This window comes from Fusarium vanettenii (assembly GCF_000151355.1).
Source record: "Fusarium vanettenii 77-13-4 chromosome 4 genomic scaffold NECHAsca_3_chr4_2_0, whole genome shotgun sequence".
Classification (NCBI taxonomy): Eukaryota; Fungi; Ascomycota; class Sordariomycetes; order Hypocreales; family Nectriaceae; genus Fusarium; species Fusarium vanettenii.
In genome coordinates, this window is record NW_003315879.1 from 1,432,405 (window position 1) to 1,455,175 (window position 22,771).

Genomic DNA, 22,771 nt, shown 5'->3' on the forward strand with positions numbered 1-22,771 from the left:
ATATTGCTGTGTTGGGCGACGCTCAACGGGCAGGGAGACATGGCAGACCAGCCTTTCCTCATCGGCGCTAAGCCCAGGGCTCAAAACTCGCAAGGCAACAGCCAATCAATGAGCCGTAGATGCTAGGCTCCGCAGCGGTTCTGAGACATTGTCTCTGATGAGGCAGCCGTTGTGCTTGTTCAACGCCAGGCGGGCGGCTGAGGGGCTCCCCGGAAACCACAAAATGGGGTTCTGTTTCGCTCATAGACGTCCATAACCTTTCTAAATCGTACGTTTTTCAGCATGGCCGTTTCGCTCCTAGACTCTGTCGCCTTGGTCTCTCCGCCACTGCCGTCGCAGCAGAATGCAGCTCAGGGTAATATTGCGGCCCGTGTTTCTAGTGCCCGGTGCTCGTAACCGAGGGACGGGTTCAGCTATAGCCATGATCCTGGAATATCCAGGATGTGGATTCAATCGGAGCCTCTGGTCCTCGCCAGTGCTACACTCTTTTTTTTGCGCGATGTTGCGCTGTGCACCGCTTGGTAGCGAGTAGTCACCGAAGGCCCACTCCGCGCAGCGTGGTATTGGTCGTAGAAGGCCGACACTTAGCACGCCTGCAGGCAGACTCGAGCAGCTGTCGACGTGGGGAGAGAGAATAGACCGTACTGGACTGGGTGACGTCCTCAACTTGTAAGTGCCGAGGGGGGATGAAAGTGCTGGTTGTCGCTCAATTGGCCGCTCAATCAGGAACAGCGTCCTGCAGTCAGCTCAGAATTCTCAGCTGGGAAGGGGTCGAAGTTGTGAGCACTCCTTGATTGCCTGATCTGGACTCAATGCACTGCTGGTTTTAGGTGCTTGAAAGGATCAGCAATGCAGCCTGGTGACGGTCCAGAGCCGCACCCTCGACGCAATGGCCGAGGTGATCGACAAGATCTGCCCCCGCCATTCTCCCCGGAACAAGTATATCCGAGAGCAAAGACAAGGCTGTTAGATCACTTGGAATCGCGATTCTTGTGCCTCGGCGCCATCGCCGCCGTTTGGCCCACCGGCTACCGTTGATCCCGTGAACGGTAGCCATCATTTCCTGCGTCTTCGTAGCAATCCAGGCCTGTGATCTCGATCATTGCCTCTCCTTGGCACGGAAGATGCCGCAGATATGGAGTAATTAACCCCCAAGCACCTCCCACCTTGGAACTTATGCCAAGATATGGGCTTCTGTCCCCGCTCCAAATGCTTAAGCTCTCGAGTTGGGCCTTATGGGGGCATAATAGTGCACATCTTATGGAGATCACCCGTCTTGAACCCGGGCAGGTAATGACCGTCCTGGTACTCGCTGCTTGGGCGCCCAACACGATGTGACACATCCGTTCCCCTTCCGACAACACCAACAATTCCGCATCTGGCACCAGCAGACGATTGCTTCTCAACTTCAGTTGAAAGCGGCTGTGTTTTTCCTTGGGGATGAGTGAAAAAAGGAAACGCGCCCCCTTAGAAGCCGCCCTAAGCGGGTGCGAGTACGGATTTCTCACTCTCACGCCGGCCTAATTGAAGTCGAGACCGTTCTCTTCGGTTGTGCCGTGAGGTTTGTTCTGCTTTCTACCCCACTCGGTACCTGAGAAGTGGATGTCCAGCGCACCTCTGAATGGAGAATGGCCCACTGCTCCCAAGCATTCGTCTTCGTTTTGGGATTGGTCAGTGTAGATGTGCCGTCCTGCACTGAGAGTATCAATTGACTGCTGGCATCGTGAACGCGCAACGGAGGAGACATGGTTGAAGATGGTGAAACGGCGTCACTGACTCCAGCGCGCCGAGGACATGGCTGCTCGGATTCTCCCCCTGAGCCCCGTTGGCAGCCAGTGTTTAGCGATCGATCCATGGTATGGTCGGCCGACGAGGGCAGCGTGATGAGGGAATCGGCGAATGTGCTGGACAGGTAGGTTCCACTCATTGGTACAACACACAGCGGTTTACGACCTCGAATCTCAGCGGCACACACCAGCCGGGCTCGTGTAACCCTCATATTGGCGTATTCTCGCGAACCAGAAGCACGATGACGGCGCTGCTGTGCTGTAACATGCTTTCAATCGATACATCACCTCCAGCTCTCAAGGCTGACCAGGCCCTGAGCGCTTCTCCAGCTCCAGGGCACTGCCAGTTTGGGAAAAGGTGGCATGTCCCCACCCCTGTGCTGTTATCGTCTCCGGTGACCCGCCCCGGCCGGCGAGACTCAAGTGAGTGTCCAAATCGTCGCTTAATCCATGCCGTTGATTCGCATGCCATTGAGCACCGTTGAGGCACATGGGTGGCCGGCGACTGAACGATCCACAATCAATTCCGCTGGGAGACCTTTCCCTCGAACTTTGATGCGCCGTGTATTCGACTCAAATGGGACTATCCGTCGTCTGCCCCTCAAGCCTCAAGCCTGTTCACGGATACATCCCCAATCTCCCCACTGCATTGGTGCCAGCCCTGGCGTCTCTGTCCTGCAGGTGCGCAATTTGCGGATGGGCCCGCCAAGGGCCAACCGCTTGTTCCCTTGCACCTTTTCACCGGTCGTGGCTTTGATCGTCCAGATGGGCGAGCCTTGTTGGTGGATTGCTGCCCACGTCTTTGAGCAGCCTCTCCATGTCGTGAATGAGTGGTTGTTCAAGATTGATACACTCTCTAGACTCTCTGCGGGCGAAACATCATGACATGAAAACAATCAGATGGATTTGGATGCATGATGGCCTGAATATCGCCACAGACCCGTACGACAGGTTCTTGGACTCGGAAATGTCAAGAGCCGAAAAATCAGCTTGCTGGAAACCGGAGCGGTACACTGCAGGTGTGGTGTCAAGCCGCTTACACAACTTCACGCAAGCCGTCGTTTCGCTGCCGATCGTGCCACGCCCCTAGAGACACCAACTTGAGATGCCCGATATCACTGCGTGATGAGAAACAAGGTCGGACGTGAGCACTGTCAACGGCTAGCAGCTCCCTCGGCCGTGCCACCACCCAGAGCTGTCACTATCGCCCCATGCTCCCCTTGAGCGGTGTTGAGTGGGCGCCAAAGAACGAGAAGAGGTTGCCGATGCCATCGCTTCCAGCGTCGCACAGAGGCTGGGGAAGGCTGAGACTGACGGCCAACACGTCGCCCAGCTGAATGGTCGAGGGTTACATTGCTACACATCGCTTGCGCTCCGCTAACACCAGTTCCATCGTCGAAGAACAGCTATGCGCTTTGTGAGTCCGGACTCTCACATCTGCCTCGCTCGCTGCATGGGGGTCGCCTAACGATCAGGGGTTCTGGGGTTGTCCGTGTGTTGTCGGTCGACTCACGCCGCCTTTCTCAGTGGTCGAGATCGGGACGCTGGAAGAAACTTCTTAGCTCCGGGGCCTGGGCGGTACGTACACTTGCTTGGTGCGAACGACGAGCCAAGCGTCCCGAGGCCGAAATTCAAAGACTTTGGACTCGCGGCGGGGATTGACGGAGTCTTTTGCGAGAATCGCAAACCCTTTGCATGGGGGTATCTCGAGAGCGGATGATGCTGGCGCGATCAACTGCGGTGTGGTTGCACAGCTACGAAGGGATCCTGTGCCATCCGTCATCCGCCATCCGCCAGCCGTCACGACCGACATCCATGGCGCTGCTGTGCTGCATCGGGGACACAATGGCGGGTGCTTAATTTGCCAGCTGTGTGCCCCAATAGGATACAATAGCCGTCAGGATCACATTTGTGCGGCGAGAGGCCAGGACAGGCTGATCGGAGATGCTAGGAGTGCCTTGCACAGGAACGAGATTGCTTCTATAGGATGAAGGAATTAGAAAAAGCAAGCCATGAAGTGATCGTAAGCCAAGCCGTCATGAGAATACGGCATGGACTGTTGAAGTTGAAGTTGTATGGTGTGAAGTGGCAAATAGCATCCTGCGTCCAGGGCCAGCGAGCTAGAGAGTTGAAGAACTAGAAACGGAAAGCACTCTCTGTTTCGGGACGTCCTCCTCCTGCACTCTCCCGAGTCGGGTTAAGGAAGGAATGCACGGTAGGCACCCGGTCGCTCATCCGTGCAGCTCCGTTCCCGCGACTGTGCTCCACTGCGCCTAGGGGAGGCACGCCTGCAGCGACCACAGCACCCGAGTGCACTGGGAATGGTGCCCCTTGCCCCCTGTAGGACTGCTGACAGCAGCTCACTGCAAGCGCTGGGACCTGCGGGGGCCTCTGGCCGGCTACCCGTGCTCGCACTGTCCCGGTCACGCACCGCACCGCACCGCACCTCAGCTCGGGCCCGGATCTGCTTGGATATCCCGACTCCAAAGACCAGACCAGGTGCTCATCACCTTGCTTTGACGCGCCGTCTAGGCCCTCACAGGCTGGGATCTCACCTGCCATCTGCATTACAGCTCTTACCGACTGTATCCATGGCGAATGGTGTCACTCACCGGAACCTTGCGCAGGCCTGTCTCCCCGCAAGTTGTCGTCGACGTCCAGACTGCCTGACTTTGGATGGTCGGTTATGTGGCCAAGGAGGAGCCGGTGTGTGGAAGCTCCCCTTCCCTTCGAGTCATCTCTCGGCGCCCCTACGGCCCAGCACGACACAGAACCATGCCCTCATCTTGATCACGACTCAGACGCGGGTATGGCTGTGCAACAACCTTCCTCGGACAAAAGATTACGACACGGCGATGGCATCAACAAGCGATGGACAGGTCCGCCTCCTTCGCCGCCCTGCCAGCTTGTGCAAAGGCGCATCAGCCCCTTGAGCTAGGTACGACATTTCTAGCGCGCGGCCTCCACTGTGGCAGCCCTCGAAGACTCCTTGAAGCATAGGGCCAGGAGACCCAATCCCTATCGCGGCCAAAACCAGGTGGGCGCGGGTCCCGCCGGCCCAATCCCGCCAGGTTGGTGACCCAATCCTCGCGATGCTGGGCCAAGCCCTCCGAGGGAGGCTTCGGAGGGAGATAGGGAGTGGCCTAAGTCGGTGGACAAGGCGCCGCCACGACGGCAGGATAGGTCGGCGCGGTGCGCTCCCTCGACGGCCCTGTGCCTGCAGACGCCCGGGGTGCATTCCTAGTGAAAAACACTCGGGTAGCCTTGTCGCTGGCAAGGGTTGTGGGCGGGCCAGGGCGGACAGGGGTTGAAAGCAGGGATGAGCTTGACGACGAGCCTCCAGCTTGGGACCTGGAACCCAAGTTTCCCGAGGTACCTGGCCAGAGCGTCGCGCCCGGACTGTTGAGGACTGCTGTGTGTACCCTCCCGCCGGTACCCTGAGCGTGGAGCCGCTGCGACTCTGCCCTTGAGGAGACCTTGGGCTGGAGCTCTCCTGGGTACTCCCTGTACCGAAGCCCTCGCCGCGATGGCGGATGTGATCTCCTCCCCCGGCCACGGTCTGTGGTTGGGATCCAGGGGTCTGATTGCTCTCCTCCACCCCAGTTCACTCGGGTGCGAACCCACACGCCATCTCGCAGACCGTCATGACGGGGCCAGATGACTACCGGTGTTTCCAAGGCCCAGGCTGGCTGTGTGCTGTGTGTGTAGCTCCGGCGTCCGCAACGCGTACATGTCTTTCATTCTTTTACCCTCCCACGCCCGTCCCATCCTCCATGACTGTTTTCCCTTCCGACCAAAGACCTCCTTCGTCTACTTCATCCTTAAGAGGGCAGTTTTAAGTGAGCTTTGTCTCACCATTGCGGTACCCTTCTCGCTTGCCCAGGCCCACTTGACATCCAACAGCGCCTATTCAAAAGACGACCCGAATCCACCACTCTCAACCACCTCCGATCACCTACGACATCTTCACTCTTTTTGTCTCTTTGATATCATCCAACGTCTTGCTCTCACCAAGTCATTCTTTGCTTGAAGTTGACCGGATCCAATCCGCCACTCGTTCAATCTCCATCGACGCTTCATAGGCCAAACAGGTCTCGACCAAGACGATCCCACGCGGGACTGAACCCTCATTCCAACCACCACCACCAGTCTACTTCCCACATTCCACACAAGTAGCCCATGATGGAGAACATGGGTTCCTACCATCAGCCCCAATGGGCTGGCTGGGGCTACCACGGTGCTGCCAACCAATACCCCAGATATTCTCAGCAGCTGCCCAGTTATGCCGCTTACCTCCCGGAGTCGATGGAGCTGTACAATGCCCACCAAGGTCACCTCCTCCATCATCACCAGATGTCTAGGACAACTGAGACAAAGCCTCGCCTCTCCAAGGAAGAGGTCGAGATCCTCGAGGCAGAGTTCCAGAAGAACCACAAGCCCAACAGCAGCACCAAGAAGGCCCTGGCCGAGTCCATGAGAGTCGACAATGCCCGCATCAACGTTTGTTACCTGAGTCCTTCCAACAAGATCCATCCATGGCTAACATGATGACAGAACTGGTTCCAGAACCGGCGAGCACGGGAAAAGAAGGAGAAGAACATCCGTGAATATGCTGCCAAGCAGAAGATGGAGAAGGAGAAGGCTTCCAACGAAGCCGGTGTCTACTCTGACGATGAGCGGCGGTGCGATCGAGTTGTCTCGAGCGCCCCCTTCCCCGTGCAACGTCCTGTCAAGGCTGGACCTACAGACCTGTCCACACCAGAGCATGACAGCGAGACCGATGCCAGTCAGTCGGATTTCGGTGCTAGCTCGCCCCTGGGTGTTTCTGCCAAGGCGACTCCCGAACCTGTCTCGGCCTCTAGCTATGGTCAGTATCCTCAACTGATTGTGCCTAACGAGGAGGATGAGCCCACCCCTTGCCTGCCACAGCAGTGCTTCCCCGTCCCTAGCAGACTATCCGCATCTCCTGTGCAGGAGCAGTATCTATATACCAACAGCAACCTTGCCGTCAACGAGGTCGCCCAGGCCATGGCGCCGCTGAAGCCGTCACCCGCAATGGACATTGCCTCTCGACGAAACCGACGACCCCCTCAGCTTGCTATCAATGCTTCTCGCAGCTACTCGGCATGTGCCCCTAGAACCGGGGTCGACATGGGAAGAAGGGCAGACGTCGGCAACTCGATTCGCCGTGTTGCTTCGGCTACAGGAGTTGGTCGCATCAGTAAACCCTCAGGTGGACCTCGAAGCCCATACTTTGATCGCAACCCCGACATGCTCCTGCAGCTCAACCGTTCTCCTAACTTCACGGGAGCTACAACGATCGCACCGCCCACTCCCAACACACCTGTTGTCACAACTCAGCAAGGATTGTGTGAGGCCACACCATCCAGCACGGTAGCATATGAGGAGAAGTATCCTATGGATCTCGCCCTTCACGACCCAACTCTTCGAACACCACCCACCACACCTGGTGTCATGGACAACCTCTACAACGCCGACTCAGCATATGAGGTTGCAGTATCAGACGAGCCTCTGGTTACTCCTGGACTGGGTGGTTTCCCCCACGACTTTGACATGCCTGGGGCATCGGGCCAAGTGCCCAACTACCTTTCCAACAACTGTTCTAGTCAGCCTCAGACACCTTCCTATGGTGCCCAGATGGGACCCGCCTACTTTGGCTTCGCTGGTGGTAACGCCGAGTATAACTGGTCCGACGATGCTTCTGCCTCAGCACACTCCTCGCCAGGCCAGCAGAATGTGCAGTTCATGAACATGACACCGTCGAGCTTCACATAACGAGCCGAAGAAGCAACCATCTCCTTACACCACCTACCTCAAACATACGTACACGAACGCACACGCCACTTATCACCAGCGGACTGTGATTTTATCAATTTTTGCATTATAGCGATATCCATTCATGTTTCTCGATGGGAGATTGTACAATACGGACTGGGTGTTCCTTGTCTAGCTTCCATATCAATCGATGATGGCCATTGTTGCTGCTATCGACCCCCATCCACTTTCTATTTGTCTCTGTCTTCTGGTATTTCACGAATGAACATAAAAAGGCATCATACCCTAATGTAATGGGAGGACGGTACAGGTCGGCGCTCTGGGTTGAACATAGGGGAGCATAACGGGATGACTTGGGAAGCTTTGTGGAAAAACATTTCATGAGAGGATGTGACAGATAGAGCGCCAGCTCACAAGTTGGAGACTGCGGGCAGAGGCAGCCTCGTCGAGTCTCATCTGGAGAGTAACGACATACGGATGCCAGGACTGTTAGAGGGCCAGCAGCCAGCAGAATAGAGCCCTAAAAAAGACAAATCCAATCAAGACAAAACGTTTCCAAAGCTAAAAAGAATCCATGTGACCTCATCTACAATGATCCACCGGTGATGTCACAGAAGGTAACATGATCACTGGATGGTTCATCGGGGGAGACTTGTTGTGCGATCCCCCTAACGTTCACTTGAAGCCACCAACAGGAGATAGAGTCGAGGTTAAACGGACGACAAACGACGGCACTCAGGTCCAACCGCGACGGCGCGAGAATTCGGGCCAAGCCTCAAACTCTACGATTCTCGTGGTGGTGCAGCACATTCCTTTCCCATCAGGTCGCCCGTCCTAAACAGGAACGGGAGGAGAAGCCGGGTGGACAGGCGACAGTCGATAAAGTCTAATGAAGATGAATTGGAAGCAGGTGTCGCAACGCCCGTCCATTGTCGTACAGCCGGGGACCCGGTCACACTCCGAACGGGACAAACCGAGCGAGTGGAGGGGGGGGACCGGGAACCTCGGCGACCCACCCCGGACAAGGCCCCACCCAGGGCAGCCAAGTTTCTTGGTCCTGCAATGGGAAGGGATGGGAAAGGAAGGGAAGGATGGAGCCCGCGGGGGATCGACACTGCAAGTACTGGGGATTGTGCCGGATCGATCAAGGGCGGTTGAGATTACCGATCGAGGGTAACTGTGGGTGCAATAAACGAGATTTGGCCAAGGTCGCGTCAGAAAATATTTTTCTGTTTCTTGGCCAGGCTGAGCTGACAGACAAACCGGTTTCGCCCCTTGGAGATGATGCATATCGCGCAACAAGCCACTTGCATTGCTCGGCTTTGAAAGGTGTTTGTTTGTCATCTTGAATAGAAAAAACTTTGACGGCACACCGAACGATGATCAAAAACGGCCTTCGGTTAAATAGATACGCTTTAGAGGCTGACGGTTTTTTTCCTTTCCTTCCAACAGAGTCTGCCCTGGATGAGCATCGCCCAACTAACGCAAGGGACGGCCAACTTTGCTGAAGCGTCCCTTGCATCAACGCGTGGGGCTCTAGATGAGCCAACCAGGACGGGACGACTTAAAGGGCTGTGGCTACAAGCTATCCAGCTAGCACGACAATGTGGATATCGTGAGGATCATGAAGTCTCTAGGCGGGGATTGTGGGCGAACGGGTCTCCCGATCGAGATTGATATCCTTGGCAGATTGGTGTGTGATGAAAAGATCTTGGGAGTGTGCTGGTAACTAGCTGTTGAGGGAGACAATCACGAAAACTCGTCAAGCTCCCAAACTGGATTCTTGAACTCTCTTTATTACCCAAGTGGGCGGTTTTTTATCCGTTCCTCTCGCATTACTGGTTCAACTAAAGGACTGGAATGCTGGAAGACCTTGGACCAAGAGTTTCCATGTCAAGACGGACACCTGGGGTCTGACACGGAGCTGAGTGTGAATGGATGTTGAACCAGTATCCTGTCATGTCCTAGAATGAATATACTCGCCCTAGAAAAGATCTCCAAACTACTGATAGAAACCCTTTATCCTGTCTCAGTTTGAAATTGGATAGGTACCTAGGTGGGTAGACTGCCATTGTTTCGGTTTGAGCTGCACCAGGGCTGTCAAAAGGCGTGTCCTAGACATCCATTGACAGGACTTGCAGGGATGGCCTTTGCATATTGTTCACTGACAGGTCTATTAATAAATATGCCTGAAAATAATATGCATTAGAAATTGCATGATTCCAAGTTTGAGAATGTTTATCCATGTCTTGATGCACTTGTTCAGAGCCAATGTGGTCTGCAGCGTCTGGGCGCTTAGTCTTTAGCGGTCTTCAGTGGTTGTAGAGCCTATCGTAAGCGACCTGTCAACTGTAGCCACCCGGACGCAGTGCGACTGGACGCGACTGCAGGCAACCGAAAACACGGGCACCTGCCAAACCCGACGTCACCGCCCAAAATCCTCCCGCTCCGCTCCGCTCGTGGCACAACCGCGCACGCGCCAGAGAAACCACTTTAACATAACAGCTCACGATAGCATCCCTTTATCACAACAACAGCAGCTTTGTCGGTCTCACGGTCGCGCTTGTATATTCTAACGTATTCTTTGAGCTCTACATACTTTCAAATGGCCCGCGTCGAATGATCACACTGCCGTGTCCATGTCCTCTTCCGCCCTCGTTGGCACAGACGCGTCGTCGCGTCCGCCGCGGTCGAGGATTTTGACGCCAAGCTCCGAGGGAAGCTCGAATCAGAAAGATGAGCTCCGTTCTCCTGAGCAGCGCAAGAGGAAGAGGGCCGACTCTGTCACCATGGAGCATCTTTTAAAGCCCTCAATTGCTCTCAAGGTACGTGTCCCAAGTGTTTGTTTTTGCTAATACTCGGGTACCTGCTGTGTACACAGACATGCTGATCGTCATCGACAGCCACATCCCCCAAACCTGCACATTCAACCTCGCGTCCTCCACCCGTTGATGGTCCTACCTCGCCAGCATCTTCCGTTATCATGTATCGATATTCATGCCTCCAACATCGATCTATCTTCACACCGATTCTATGAAGCCCATGTAAAAATCCTCGACCTGGAAAGCCGCATGGGCTCGGTCCCAGTGGTCCTCCTTGCCAGAAAGGAGTCCAGCCGCGCTGTCTACGCCCTTGAACGACAGGAGAATGGATTGTACGTTGTGTTCAGATTGGGTTCTTGGATAAATTTGGAAGAATTGGCCAAGGATGCCTCCGCTGTTTGCCTCGAGCGCCTGCGGTCGCCCGTCAAACTCGAATCCCAGGGTCAACCCGCATCCTCGGCCATCACGACGCCACAACTGCACAAGGACCAAAAGATGAAACGGGCTGCCATTGAGGCCATTCAGTCTCTAGTTAGAAAGAGACCAAGGTCACAATCTGTTTCGACAATGGCAGAATCTGAGAGGCTTGATGGAAAATCGGACGCTGCCGTTCCCCTGGAACCGAAGCTACCATCGCCAGTCCTCATGAAGGAGGAACTTGCAGCGATACCAACCGAGAATGCCAAGCCAGCAGTGTCTTCAGTCTCGGCCAACCCCGAGGAGCCTCCTCCGCAACAAACTGCCGATGAGATATTTGATGCTCTCCGAGCGCAGTACTTCGACACGTTGTACAAGTCCATGGTACGAACACTTAGTTTTCGGCCTCGATCTACAGCTAACGTGTCTAGGGCTCGCTCGCCTACTTTGCCAAAGGACCACTCTCCCGGGCTCGTTCTGCTTTCCACCTTGATCTCGAGTCCAGCTTGGATATGGGCGACCTGATCGAATTCCTCAAAGGTCTGGTCCTGACCACGGTACAAATCGACAAGAAGTACCGCGACACTGTCCCTGAACTCATCTCCAAACTGAAGACGACCATTGATAGCTCTGACGAAGGACGCAAGAAGAAACGCAGACCCAAGAAGATGAAGATTGGCAAGTCCGGCCTCTATCCACATGAAGACGAGCATATCAGAAAGTGGTGGGCTGCAAACAAGCCTGAGTTGAAGGAGGACGAGTTCGATGTGCCCATTCAGCAGATAAAGTCGCTGACTTCGATGCTACGCACCCGAGAAACCCAACTTCAGATGATCCTCATCCTCGAGATCATCGCATTGACCCCATTAAAACCTGCCGAGGATGCTGAAGATAGCCAATTGCCGCCCTTGCCTGGTGCCGCGGAATCTCAAAACGATATGGCGGCTCCTCCTGCGAAGAAGCGGAACAAGCACAATCTGCCTGTCTTGGTAGATGTGCATGCCGATCGCTTGACCATCTGGCAGTCCACCGCCTCAGACGAACAGTTGATTCTCGAGGATTCTCAGGTCTCCCAGGCCCAAGATGGTCAGCCTCGACAGAAGGCCTCGTCGGAGCCTCTCAAAGACTTTTGTGTGGACATTATTGTGCCATTGTAAGTTTATCAACATTGTGATCTTGGGTTATGCAGTGTCTAACTTGAGTAGCTTCTCCCACCGACTTCCCGAGCTGTGTGACTCGATCAATCGAAAATTGGGCGGTCCTGTTATCGTAAAGCCTTCCAAGTCCAGGTCCTTGAAGCGATCGTCAAGCAAACGTGATCAGAGACCAGGCGCAGTCACCAAGCGTCCTACACCTGGTAAGCCAACAAGAACGCTGCAAAGAGCGCTCTCAACAGAGCAACAGTCTCGACGAAGTGTGTCAAGAGGGCCCAGCAACATGATTGCTCTTATGCGTTCCGCAACGTCCACCTCTCTACCAGGAATCAAGCGGGAAGCGAGCGATTCTGCAGCAATCAAGTCAGGACTCAAGGCTGAGCCTGATCTCTTGAACAGGAGAGGCGGGCTACTCTCCCGGAGCAGCAGCATGTCCAACCTGCAGGATGCAAGAGCCAGCAAGAAGGCCCAAGTCGAAGCAGAGTTGAAGGATGCTATCTCATCTTTGAGGAAACCCAACCGTGAGGTTGTTGGTAAGGCATTAGCTGAAGCGGCAGAACGCCGAGCGACTGTCAGTCTTTCGGCAAAGAGTGAGTCTACAACTACCTTGTTATTCTATTGGGGCATGCTAACAACTTCTAGAAGTCAGAAAGCCTGTCCGGAGCTCCCTTGGCGCTTCAGTTGTCAAGGCTACGCCAGCAAACAATCGGTTCAGGGATGTATTTGCATCAAAGTCTGAGAATGTAGATGTACACATGATGGGCACTGAGGAGGTCATTCCCCCTTCAAGCATGCCCTCTATGATTCCGTCCACGGGCCTACGTCCAGGTCACCAAGACGCTTTCCGCCGAAGCCCAACCCCAGACTTTGAAAGAATTGGGGATACACCAACAAAAGGTGGCTCAAACTTTCTGCGCCGACCTACCAAAGAGGAGGATGTCTTGCCGTTCCCGCCTTCATCGCCGCTAATGGAGAGGAGGAATGTATCGGCAGCAGATCTTTTCGCACCCAGAGAACAAAACCGAAGTGTCAATTTTACACCATCGAGAGATGAAGGAATATTGGCTACGCCCGTAAAGGCTACGTCAAGGAGCAACAACGTCGAGGATCAGAACATTGCGCCCGCAAAGCCAGTGTCGATTTACCAGCAATTGGGATGGGACGATGACATGGATGACCTGTTATGAGTTGTTTATGGAGCATGTTACAGCGGTGTTTTCATTCGGCGCATACGATATAAAGGCCCGAGGGATATAGCATTAGATGGCGTTAGGCACGTGGCAAGATTCCGGTATGGATAACGACATTTGAGATATGACATGCATCATACCAGTATGGTAGTCAAAGACAGAGACTTGTACATTATTTCCAGTATCTCATGCTGCAGCTGGTTCTACAAGCATGGTAGGCAGGTCTCTAATATCGACGTGCTCATTTGATCCCAAATCCACCACACGAATTGCTTCCAAGCCCACGACGCCCTCCTGCAGAGCAAGGAACTGAAGCTCGACAACGTGACAAGCGCCTGGTACAAGCGGTCCAACTCGAGTATCGGCGCTGAGGCATACGATATCGGTAGACTCGACAAGGGCATTCTTTTGCAGTGCATGCAGCACATTCTCATCAGTGACGGCATCCGCGATGTCCTTCTCGCCACGTCGTCGGCCCCCTACGGAAGGAGGACGTGTCATACGTAGCTCAGTTCTTCGGCGCTTAGGAACTGCGACCAGGGCCAGCTTGCGAGGGGGTAGCTGGTTCTTCTCCGTGATACGGTTGACAACGTAGACGGTCCAGGAGAAGACTTCGCCGGGATGCACAGGTTCGGACGGACCGGTGAAGGTCATAGTGATGCCGAGCTCTGGAACTGGGATATCTGTGTTGGCTGTAGCAGCTTCGAGGGCAGGCAAGGCATCCGGGCGAATGATGGATGGAGACTTGAGGTGTTGCACAGCTTGACCGGTTATGGAGAGCTGCGAGGGGCGGTGGGAGCGAACAATACCCGTCCCAGTCGTAGACGTGCCGTAGCCAGGATTAACAGGGAGGGTAAAGTCGAGATGGGTTGTCCATGTCATTGTCAAACGAGGAGTGCAGCGGCTAGGGACAACTTGGGCGGTAGCTGAAATGGAAATATCCAGGTCTCGCATGGGATTCTTTGGTGAAACGTCGTACTCTCGGGGAGCAATGCGATAGAAGAATGTGATATGGTCGTGGGACACACAGCTAAGCGGTAGTTCCATGCCCGCGTCCTCATTGAGGCTCTCGACAGTAGCATCATGGATAGACAAGTCGATCTTGTCTAATGAAATCTCACACTCGAAATGAGCCGTAAAGTCAACCTCGAGCAGAGCAATCAAAGCAGCACTGGTCGGTGCCGTAGTTGGCCGCGAAAAGCGAATCCGGGTATGCACGACGGGAAAGATCTTGTGCTCGACCTGAGGTAGTGCACGGATATGCTTGGTGAGGTCCTGAGAGCCCGTGACGGGCGCGACCCTTGACACCCGAAGGGCGGAGAGGCGAGGCTTGGCACCGCCGAGGGCGACGTCGTTGCCAAAGGACTCGAGGAGGTTGAAGCCCGAGGGAACTCCGCTCTGGAGATAACCGCTCCCTCGCCCGTCGAGATCGGCTGAGACATCGGGTTTGAGGCTTGCGGAGGCGGTGAAAATGACGGATGGCGTAGAGACACGTGCGCGAGGCCGACCTAGAAAGACGGGTAGTTTCCATACGGCGTAGACATGTTTAACGGTTGGGTTGGTCTCGTCATCGCTCTCTTCGTCTTCATCATCCTCTTCATCATCATCGTCGTCGTCGTCGTCTTCATCCTCATCTTCATCAACGATGATGAAGGGGTCGTTGATATCCGGAACTGTGCCTGAGAAGATGGTCTCTGATACAGAATTATCCCGGCCATGGGTCTTGCTATTGACCACCTGAGCCTCAACTGATATCACTAGCCGGTTGAGGTGGGACCGGAGTGATGCTTCATCTTTCCATGGTGTTCTCAAGAGTAGAAGTATATCAACCGTTTCATCTAGTCACAAGAGTCAGTGACAGGGTGTCTAAGACCAGAGGTACAACGAATAGCTCACCAAAGAACAAAGAGTCCCGACGCTCTAGTGAGTCGAGTATTGACTTTCCCGGCTCAAGATCTCTGAAAGCCGACTCCAAATCCAGATTAGTCTCTGAAGGTACAAGGTATGTGAGTTGCGATTGCTCCGCAAAGTCAGTAGTGGGATCAGAAATGAGTTTGGTGCCAAAGTTGGTGAGAGAGTCAGCCTCGAACTCTGGCTCCAGGGTTGCTTCCGAGTCGGACATGGTGGCGGCGAGGGGCCCCGGGGGGTGAGACTTTTTGCAACTGACTGAAAGATTCAACCAAATATTGAACTTTTAGTATTTTGCCTCCTTCTCGAATTACACCTTTCCACTCCGTTCGTCGGACCAGCCGTGTAAGTCAAGACGTTGGTTACACCCCCTTTGTTGTTACATAGACCGACGTGGTCCTCAGATGAAATTGATTAGGTAATCACTCAAGCTCAACGTCTGGTCCGTGCACCAAAAAGTTGTGGCTCCAGCAAACAGCCTCTAATTTCGACAATCGCGACTCCAACCCTCAACACCATTGCCATCGCTCTTGACGGAGGGAGAAGCTTGGCGCACAGTCGCTTCACTCGAGACGCGTCGCATTTTTCGCAACTATTCGATCATCGCCTTATCCCTCTCGCGCGACGTCGCCCTAGCCTCACGATGAACGGTTACGGCTCTCCCTACAGCCAGCCTGCCTCGGCTTGGCAAGAGCACCATACCCCCGATGGACGAGCCTACTACTACAATGCGACTACCAAGGTCACTCAATGGACCAAGCCTGAGGATATGATGAGCTCGGCCGAGGTTAGATTGTCCATTCTGTTCTATGTTGTGCGCTGTCATGCTAACATGTTGTTTCAAGCGCGCCCTTGCGAACCAACCCTGGAAGGAGTACACGGCGGAGGGAGGTCGAAAGTACTGGTATAATACTGAGACGAAGCAGAGCTCATGGGAAATGCCCGACGTTTATAAGAACGCGCTCGGCGCAACGAGCAAGCCCGCGACCCCAGCTTCCGCGACTCCCTACACGCCTCCCGCCAGCGCCGGTGGTGGTGGCGGATACTCTCACGGCTACGACCAGCATCGCGACCAGCGCGACGTCTATCCCGAGTCCCGACAGATCACGTACGGAAACGATCCCAAGGTCCAGGCTTTTGTCCCCGCCACCAATGACCCCGAATATGCAACGGCTGAGGAGGCTGAGGCTGCCTTCACCAAGCTCCTGCGACGAAGTGGGGTCCAGCCAGATTGGACCTGGGAGCAGGGTATCCGAGCAACTGCCCGAGATCCTCAGTTCCGCGCCATCAAGGATCCCAAGGATCGAAAGGCCGCGTTCGATAAGTATTGTCAGGACATGGTCATTCAGGACAAGGAGCGCGCCAAGGAAAGGTTAACGAAGCTCCGGGCTGACTTCGAGACTATGCTTAAGAGGCATCCCGAGATCGTTCACTACACCCGCTGGAAGACTGCCCGCCCCATCATCGAAGGCGAGACCATTTTCCGTTCTACCAGCGACGAGGGTGAACGTCGTCAGCTGTTTGAAGAGTACATCATCGGGCTTAAGAAGGCGCACGCCGAGCAGCAGACATCCCAGAGGAAGAACGCTATGGACGGACTTATTGATCTTTTGCCCAAGCTCAACCTGGAACCGTACACTCGCTGGGCTGATGCTCAAGGTATCATCTCATCCACCCCGCCCTTTCAGAATGACGAGAAGTACCAGGCTCTCACCAAGTTTGACATCTTGACTGCCTTTCAAAACCATATGAAGGCCCTGGAGCGCAAGTTCAACGACACCAAACAGGAGGAGAAGAACAAGAAGTTTCGCAAGGAGCGTAAGGCGCGAGATGCGTTCAAGGCTCTCCTCGGTGAGCTTCGCCGAGATGGCAAGATCAACGCCGGCACGAAATGGAGCCAGATCTTCCCTCATATTGAGAAAGACGAACGATACCTCAACATGCTTGGTCAAGCTGGCTCGACTCCTCAGGAGCTGTTCTGGGATATTGTCGAAGACGAAGAGCGCGGTTTGCGCGTACCCAGGAATGACGTGCTCGACGTTTTGGAAGTGAGTAATCGACGAATTATTCCATCTTGCCGTTCTAACAACTTTCAGGACAAGCGGTTTGATCTCACGCCTACGAGCGATTTTGACGAGTTCCTCTCCATCATGAACGATGATCGACGGACTGCTAACATTGAACCCGATATTCTCAAACTCATTTTTGATCGAGTAAGTATACTTGCCTATCTGCTCCTGTATCCAGACTCACACGTGGTAGCTACGCGAGAAACGCTCATCCAAGCGGGACGACGATCGCCACTCTGAGCGCCATCAACGTAGAGCCGTTGACGATCTGCGCGCGTACATGAAGCGCATGGAACCACCCATCACTTCGAATGACACGTATGACAAGGTACGACCTCGACTTCTCAAATCAGACGAGTTCCAGGCCATTACTTCCGAGGACGCTCGACGAAGCGCCTTTGACAAGCACATTCGACGGCTTCGAGAAAAGGAAGAGGAAGCAGACCGAAGCTACCGACGGCGTGATCGCATGTCTAGCGAGCGGGACTTGCACCGTCGCGAGAGGGACCGATCCAGAGGTGAGCGATCTCATCGAAGCGGTGGACGTGGTTCTCGACGTAGTCGCAGTCCGGAGCCAGATGCCTACGAAGCGGACAGACGCAAGGCCATTGCTGAGCGAGAGCGTAACCATCGGAAATCGACCATGGCAGAAGGCCTTTTGGGATCTGACCGAGGTCGCCTATCGCCGCCGCCACGCCGCGAACGGGAACGGGAGCGCGATCGGGAGCGAGAACGAGACCGAGACTACGACCGTCACTCTCGCTCACGTCGCGATGACGATGGCCACTACGAGCGTGAGCGGAGAGACCGGGAAGACGAGCGCGAGAGGCTGTATCGCCGACGTATTGACCGAGGTTCGTATGATGAGCTTCCTTATGATGAGCGCCCATCAGGTTCTCGACGCCGACGTCCTGATGACGAAGACGACTACACTCGCCGCGACTCGCGAGACTCCAAGGTACGAAGGCTCCACTGAACAACTAGAAGGCATTGATAGTTGACACGGATTACAGCGATTGAGAAGAGATCGATCAAGGGAGCGTACTCCTCCACCGCGTGCTGAGCCGCGCGTTGTTGAAGAGCGCCCTCGCAAAAAGACACCTCCACCCCCATCCAAGGACGTCCATTCCGGAAGCGAGGAGGGCGAGATTGAGGAGGATTAAAGTAAACACGGGGCTCGACTGGCATGCACCTGCACTCATTCCTAGTACGTACCGGCACCGTCAATCCCCCGGCACGTCTGTCTGTTGGGCGAGATGACTCTCTCGAGTACAGGCTTGCGGCTTCTCGTCGCCATGGCCGCCCGGTGCCGCAGCGGTGGAAACAGATGGCGACCACGTTGCTTCCCCTACAAGCACAAGCACACACAAGCACAATTCTTGTCTGGCCAGTATGTGTCTCTCCCAATCATCCTCTTTTTTTCCTTTTCCTTCTTTTAGGTATTTTGGTCTGTGAGTTTATATGCGTAAAAAAAAACACCTATGGGTAGTGGCGGAGTTGCTTGGATGGATGGATAGATGATAGGATTCAGGTAGTGATAGTTAGGACATCAACAATTGTTATACTTGATGGGTTGCCTCTTTGACGATCCAATTTTTCTGTTGTTATTGTGAATATGGTAAAACTAACTGACAGCCATCTTTCTTCTGGGGTTGTTTCCCGCGAGGTAGGAAACCCAAGACGGCAGTGATCCTACTTGATCCATTGTCCCTCAGTCTACGAAGCAGTCCGGTCTCGCCCATGCCGTGTACTCTTTAAAGTCCTCGATCAAGGACCTTGAAGAGTCAGGCAATAAGAAACGACAAGTACAAAAAGATCAAAAAACAAAACTGCTCTCCGGCGAGACCGGCTCTTCTTCGTAGGACCAGACAACAGGGGATACGCTGCCGTCGCCGTCGTTATCCATCAGGATCGTCATCCTCGCCGACGCCGTGGTCGTCGTCTATTCCCAAAACCCGAACATGCCCGCCCCCGCGCTGCTTTTTCCCATTTCCGTTTTGAACGCCCCAAACGCCGGGAGATGCACCATCAAGGGGAGGAAAGATCTCCTTGTTAACGCCCTTTAGCTCTGATCGGGATTCTCCTCGAGGAAGAACTGTAGATGCTTGTTAGTTGTTATGCGCAAGATATTAGTGGTAGAGATAAACTCACGTAGTTGCCACCCATCTTCTGCTCCTGGTCGAGCTGAGATCCGTTCTTGTTGATACGAGGTCGGTAGTTGGTAGGATCACGACGGAAGGTGACGTCGAGGTTCTTCAAGAAGGTGTTGCAGCCAGTGAGGAGGGACTCGGGCTTGTTGGCATGAGAGTCGATACCGGGCTGACCGTCAAAGACAATGACACGGTCGGCGAGATAAGTAGCCATGATGAAATCGTGCTCAACAATAAAGGCAGTCTTCTTGGAGTGCATGATGAATCGCTTGATGACTCGCGAGGCAATGATACGCTGCTCAGAATCGAGGTAGGCAGAAGGCTCGTCGATCAGGTAGATATCAGCGGGGATACCGAGGGCAAGGACAATGGCGACACGCTGCAATTCACCACCGGACAGGTTCTTGACTTCCTGGTCAATAAAGTCGTCGAGCTTGAGGGGCTTGACGACATCGGTCTGGAATTGAGGAGACAGGAAGGCCTGCTTGATCTTCTTGAAGAAGAGCTGGCGGACAGTACCGTCGAACTTGGGGGTGATGGTCTGGGGCTTCATGCTGATTCTCATCTCAGGCACCGACTTCTTGCTGTCAGGCTTGAGGGCACCGGCCAAGAGACGGCAGAAGGTGGTCTTTCCGGTACCGTTCTCACCCATCATGACGATAATCTCCGAGTCGGTAAAGTCACCAGCGTCAATGTTGAGCTTGAAGTTTCCGAGAGTCTTCTCCATCTTGGGGTAGGTAAAGGCGCGGGACTTGTCGATGGCAAAGTCGTCGGTACCCTCGGCGACACGGAAAGTTAGGGACTCGTCACGGAATCGCAAGTTCTCGGTGGGGATGTGACCATCAAGGAAGATGTTGATACCCTCACGGACAGAGTAGGGCAGGGTAACGACACCGTAAATGGCGGGGCGACCGTACAAGACGCAGATGTAGTCGGAGAGGTAGTCAAGAACAGACAGATCGTGCTCGACGACAATGACGTAGTCGTCGTCTCGGAGGAGAGAGCGAATGATCGAGGCAGCACTCAGTCGCTGCTTGACATCGAGGTAAGAAGAGGGCTCGTCGAACATGTAGACATCGGCCTTCTGGACAGCAACAGTTCCGATGGCAAAACGCTGAAGCTCACCACCAGAGAGGAGGTTGACATCTCGGTCCATGATGTGGTTCAGCTCCAGGACGTTGGCGACCTCTTCCATGTTGCCCGACGTGGCACGGCTCTCAATCAGGAATCGCACGCTCTTCTTGGGGCCCCTGACAGCCTTGGGGATCTGGTCCACATACTGGGGCTTGACGACGGCCTTGAGGTCATCCTCCAGAAGCTTGGTGAAGTAGTCTATTTGTGGGGTCAGCAAGAATAACAACTGAAACGTCTGCGCCGTTACATACTCTGCAGCTCGGAGCCACGGAAGTGCTTGATGACGTCCTCCCAGTCGGGGGGGTTGTCGTGTCGGCCCAAGTTGGGCTTGAGCTTTCCGCTCAGAATCTTGAGAGCGGTACTCTTGCCAATACCGTTGGTTCCGACAAGACCCAGAACCTGTCCCGGTCGGGGCATCGGCAGGCGATGCAACTTGAAGCTGTTAGGGCCATAGCGGTGGGTGACCTGGCTCTCGAGGTTGGTGGGCAGGTTGATGATGGTGATGGCGTCGAAGGGGCACTTCTTGGGGCAGATACCACAACCGATGCAGAGCGACTCGGAGATGAAGGCGAGGCGAGACTCGGGAGCGACTTCGATGCAGAGCTTTCCGCTACGGACGACGGGACACGACTTTTTGCACTCTTGACGACATTTTCGCGGGCGACACTAAAAGGAGGGGTCAGAATTTCTTTGGTGGGGCAAAAAAGCGTGTTTGGCTTGAGGGAGGCGATCGTGGACGGACCTTGTCGCTGTTGACGATGGCGATACTGTTGGATTGGCATGTCAGTCATTGTGATCTTGTCCCTTATATCGAGTTATTCCTCCTCATCCAGCCGCACATACCGTGTAAGCTTGTCCGACATTGTTGCGACTGACGACGAGCACGAAAAACTTCCAATCCAAGTTCAAGTTGGTGGGGGGTGGATTTTTTTTGTGTGTGTGGGAGAAAGTGGGACAAGCAAGGTCGAGCTCGAGCTCCAAAGACGGAGAAGACGGGGGGATCTCTCGCGCGCAGGAGACGATGGCACGCAGGCACTATTCGAGATTCCTTTACGGACAGCAGAGGATAAAGAAGAAGGAGAAAAGATCACAGGTCAACCCGACGGGAGTTCCAGGTTCGTGTGGTGGTAATCCGTGCCCTGTGAGTCGTCCAGGGCTGTGGGTCTTGGGAGCCGATTTTGTGTGGGAGGCGGCGGCGGTTGCTTCGCCCTGGCAAGGGGGCTACAGTGGATGAGAGTTGGGCTCCAGCTACCTATGACGTTGCCCAAAGGTTGAGGTGGACAAGGGATACCTGCGAACACCCGTGCATCAGCATCCGCCCTGGCCGAGTTGGAGATGGTTGTCTTCGGTTTTTGATATTGTGTCTATCGTGTTGCTCAGGCAGCTGCTTACTGCATACTTGAACTAACACTATGGGTTGGTGGTCAGAATTGTGACTCAATACAGTAGCAAAGCTTGTTAGACCAGACCACGCTCAAGCCGTAAAGTAGGGATCAAGTATTCAAACCAACACTGGAACATCTTCCGATCGTAAAATAGGGCATTGATTAATGATTTCTCAAGTGTATAGAAACTGTAAATGTTGTATTGGTAACTAGCATCTCCTGAGACATGCTTGACTTGCGCACTTGGATGTGCTCGTTGTTTAACTCTAGGGTTGCATGCACATGGGTGTAAGAAATCGCACCTCACGTGTTGAGCATGTCAGAGGAACCAAGCAACATAAAACCACGTGATCAATTCTGATCTGACCGCATATTGTACTTACCTATGTAGCCATCGATACCTCAGTAGAATGCGAGAGGGGGCTTGAAAATCAGGCGAGCTGATGAGGCACATTGCTGATGACTTCCTGAGCTCGGGGAACAACGGCAGCAACATTGATGGAAACAGACAGATCATTACATTCTAGGCCAAACAGGGCTTCCCCATAAACATAGGGCAACGCCAATCACTGTAAACTTCCCCGGGGCGGGCAGTGACCACGCTGAAGTGCTCCATCTTTGGGCCCCAAATAGTCTTTTATCTGACACAAAGTGACAAACCCAAACAGTGTCAATACATACCCTGATGGCAGCCTGCCACAAACCACAAGCCTCCTCGAAGCAAACAAGAGACGAAACGCATGGTTCTCAAACAAGGAAATATCCTGTAACAAACGATTAAGAGTTTTCTCAACCACAGGAATTTCCATTTACCGTTTCTGTCAAAATTTAGGGTGATGGTGTTGCGCTATGATTGGCCGGTCCTCGAAGCCTCCTTGTGAAGATACGAACGCCTCAACAAGAAAGTGAGAAGAAAAGTTAGAACGCCAAAGGATACAATGTTAAACGCGACATTAAAC

The 22,771-nt window shown here is 54.1% G+C and overlaps 4 protein-coding genes across 4 annotated transcripts; 3 read left to right on the top strand and 1 right to left on the bottom strand.

Moving 5' to 3' along the window:
* Nucleotides 1–5,969: 5,969 nt before the first annotated feature.
* NECHADRAFT_92678 (uncharacterized protein) lies at nt 5,970–7,583 on the top strand (the record flags this gene model as incomplete). Its single annotated transcript, XM_003051637.1, has 2 exons — nt 5,970–6,287; nt 6,342–7,583. The coding sequence occupies 2 exons, from the start codon at nt 5,970–5,972 to the stop codon at nt 7,581–7,583; spliced, it is 1,560 nt and encodes a 519-aa protein (XP_003051683.1).
* Nucleotides 7,584–10,222: 2,639 nt separating this feature from the next.
* NECHADRAFT_38515 (uncharacterized protein) lies at nt 10,223–13,163 on the top strand (the record flags this gene model as incomplete). Its single annotated transcript, XM_003051638.1, has 5 exons — nt 10,223–10,408; nt 10,487–11,206; nt 11,395–11,975; nt 12,028–12,566; nt 12,619–13,163. The coding sequence occupies 5 exons, from the start codon at nt 10,223–10,225 to the stop codon at nt 13,161–13,163; spliced, it is 2,571 nt and encodes an 856-aa protein (XP_003051684.1).
* A 153-nt stretch (nt 13,164–13,316) lies between these two features.
* Nucleotides 13,317–15,288, bottom strand: NECHADRAFT_100052 (uncharacterized protein; the record flags this gene model as incomplete). The annotated part of the gene is made up of 2 exons (XM_003052091.1): nt 13,317–15,004; nt 15,063–15,288. 2 exons carry the CDS (start codon nt 15,286–15,288, stop codon nt 13,353–13,355), a joined length of 1,878 nt encoding a protein of 625 aa, XP_003052137.1. The 3' UTR covers nt 13,317–13,352.
* Nucleotides 15,289–15,717: 429 nt separating this feature from the next.
* Nucleotides 15,718–18,306, top strand: NECHADRAFT_37667 (uncharacterized protein; the record flags this gene model as incomplete). Its single annotated transcript, XM_003051639.1, has 5 exons — nt 15,718–15,861; nt 15,920–17,122; nt 17,171–17,287; nt 17,337–18,101; nt 18,157–18,306. 5 exons carry the CDS (start codon nt 15,718–15,720, stop codon nt 18,304–18,306), a joined length of 2,379 nt encoding a protein of 792 aa, XP_003051685.1.
* Between the last annotated feature and the right edge of the window lie 4,465 nt (nt 18,307–22,771).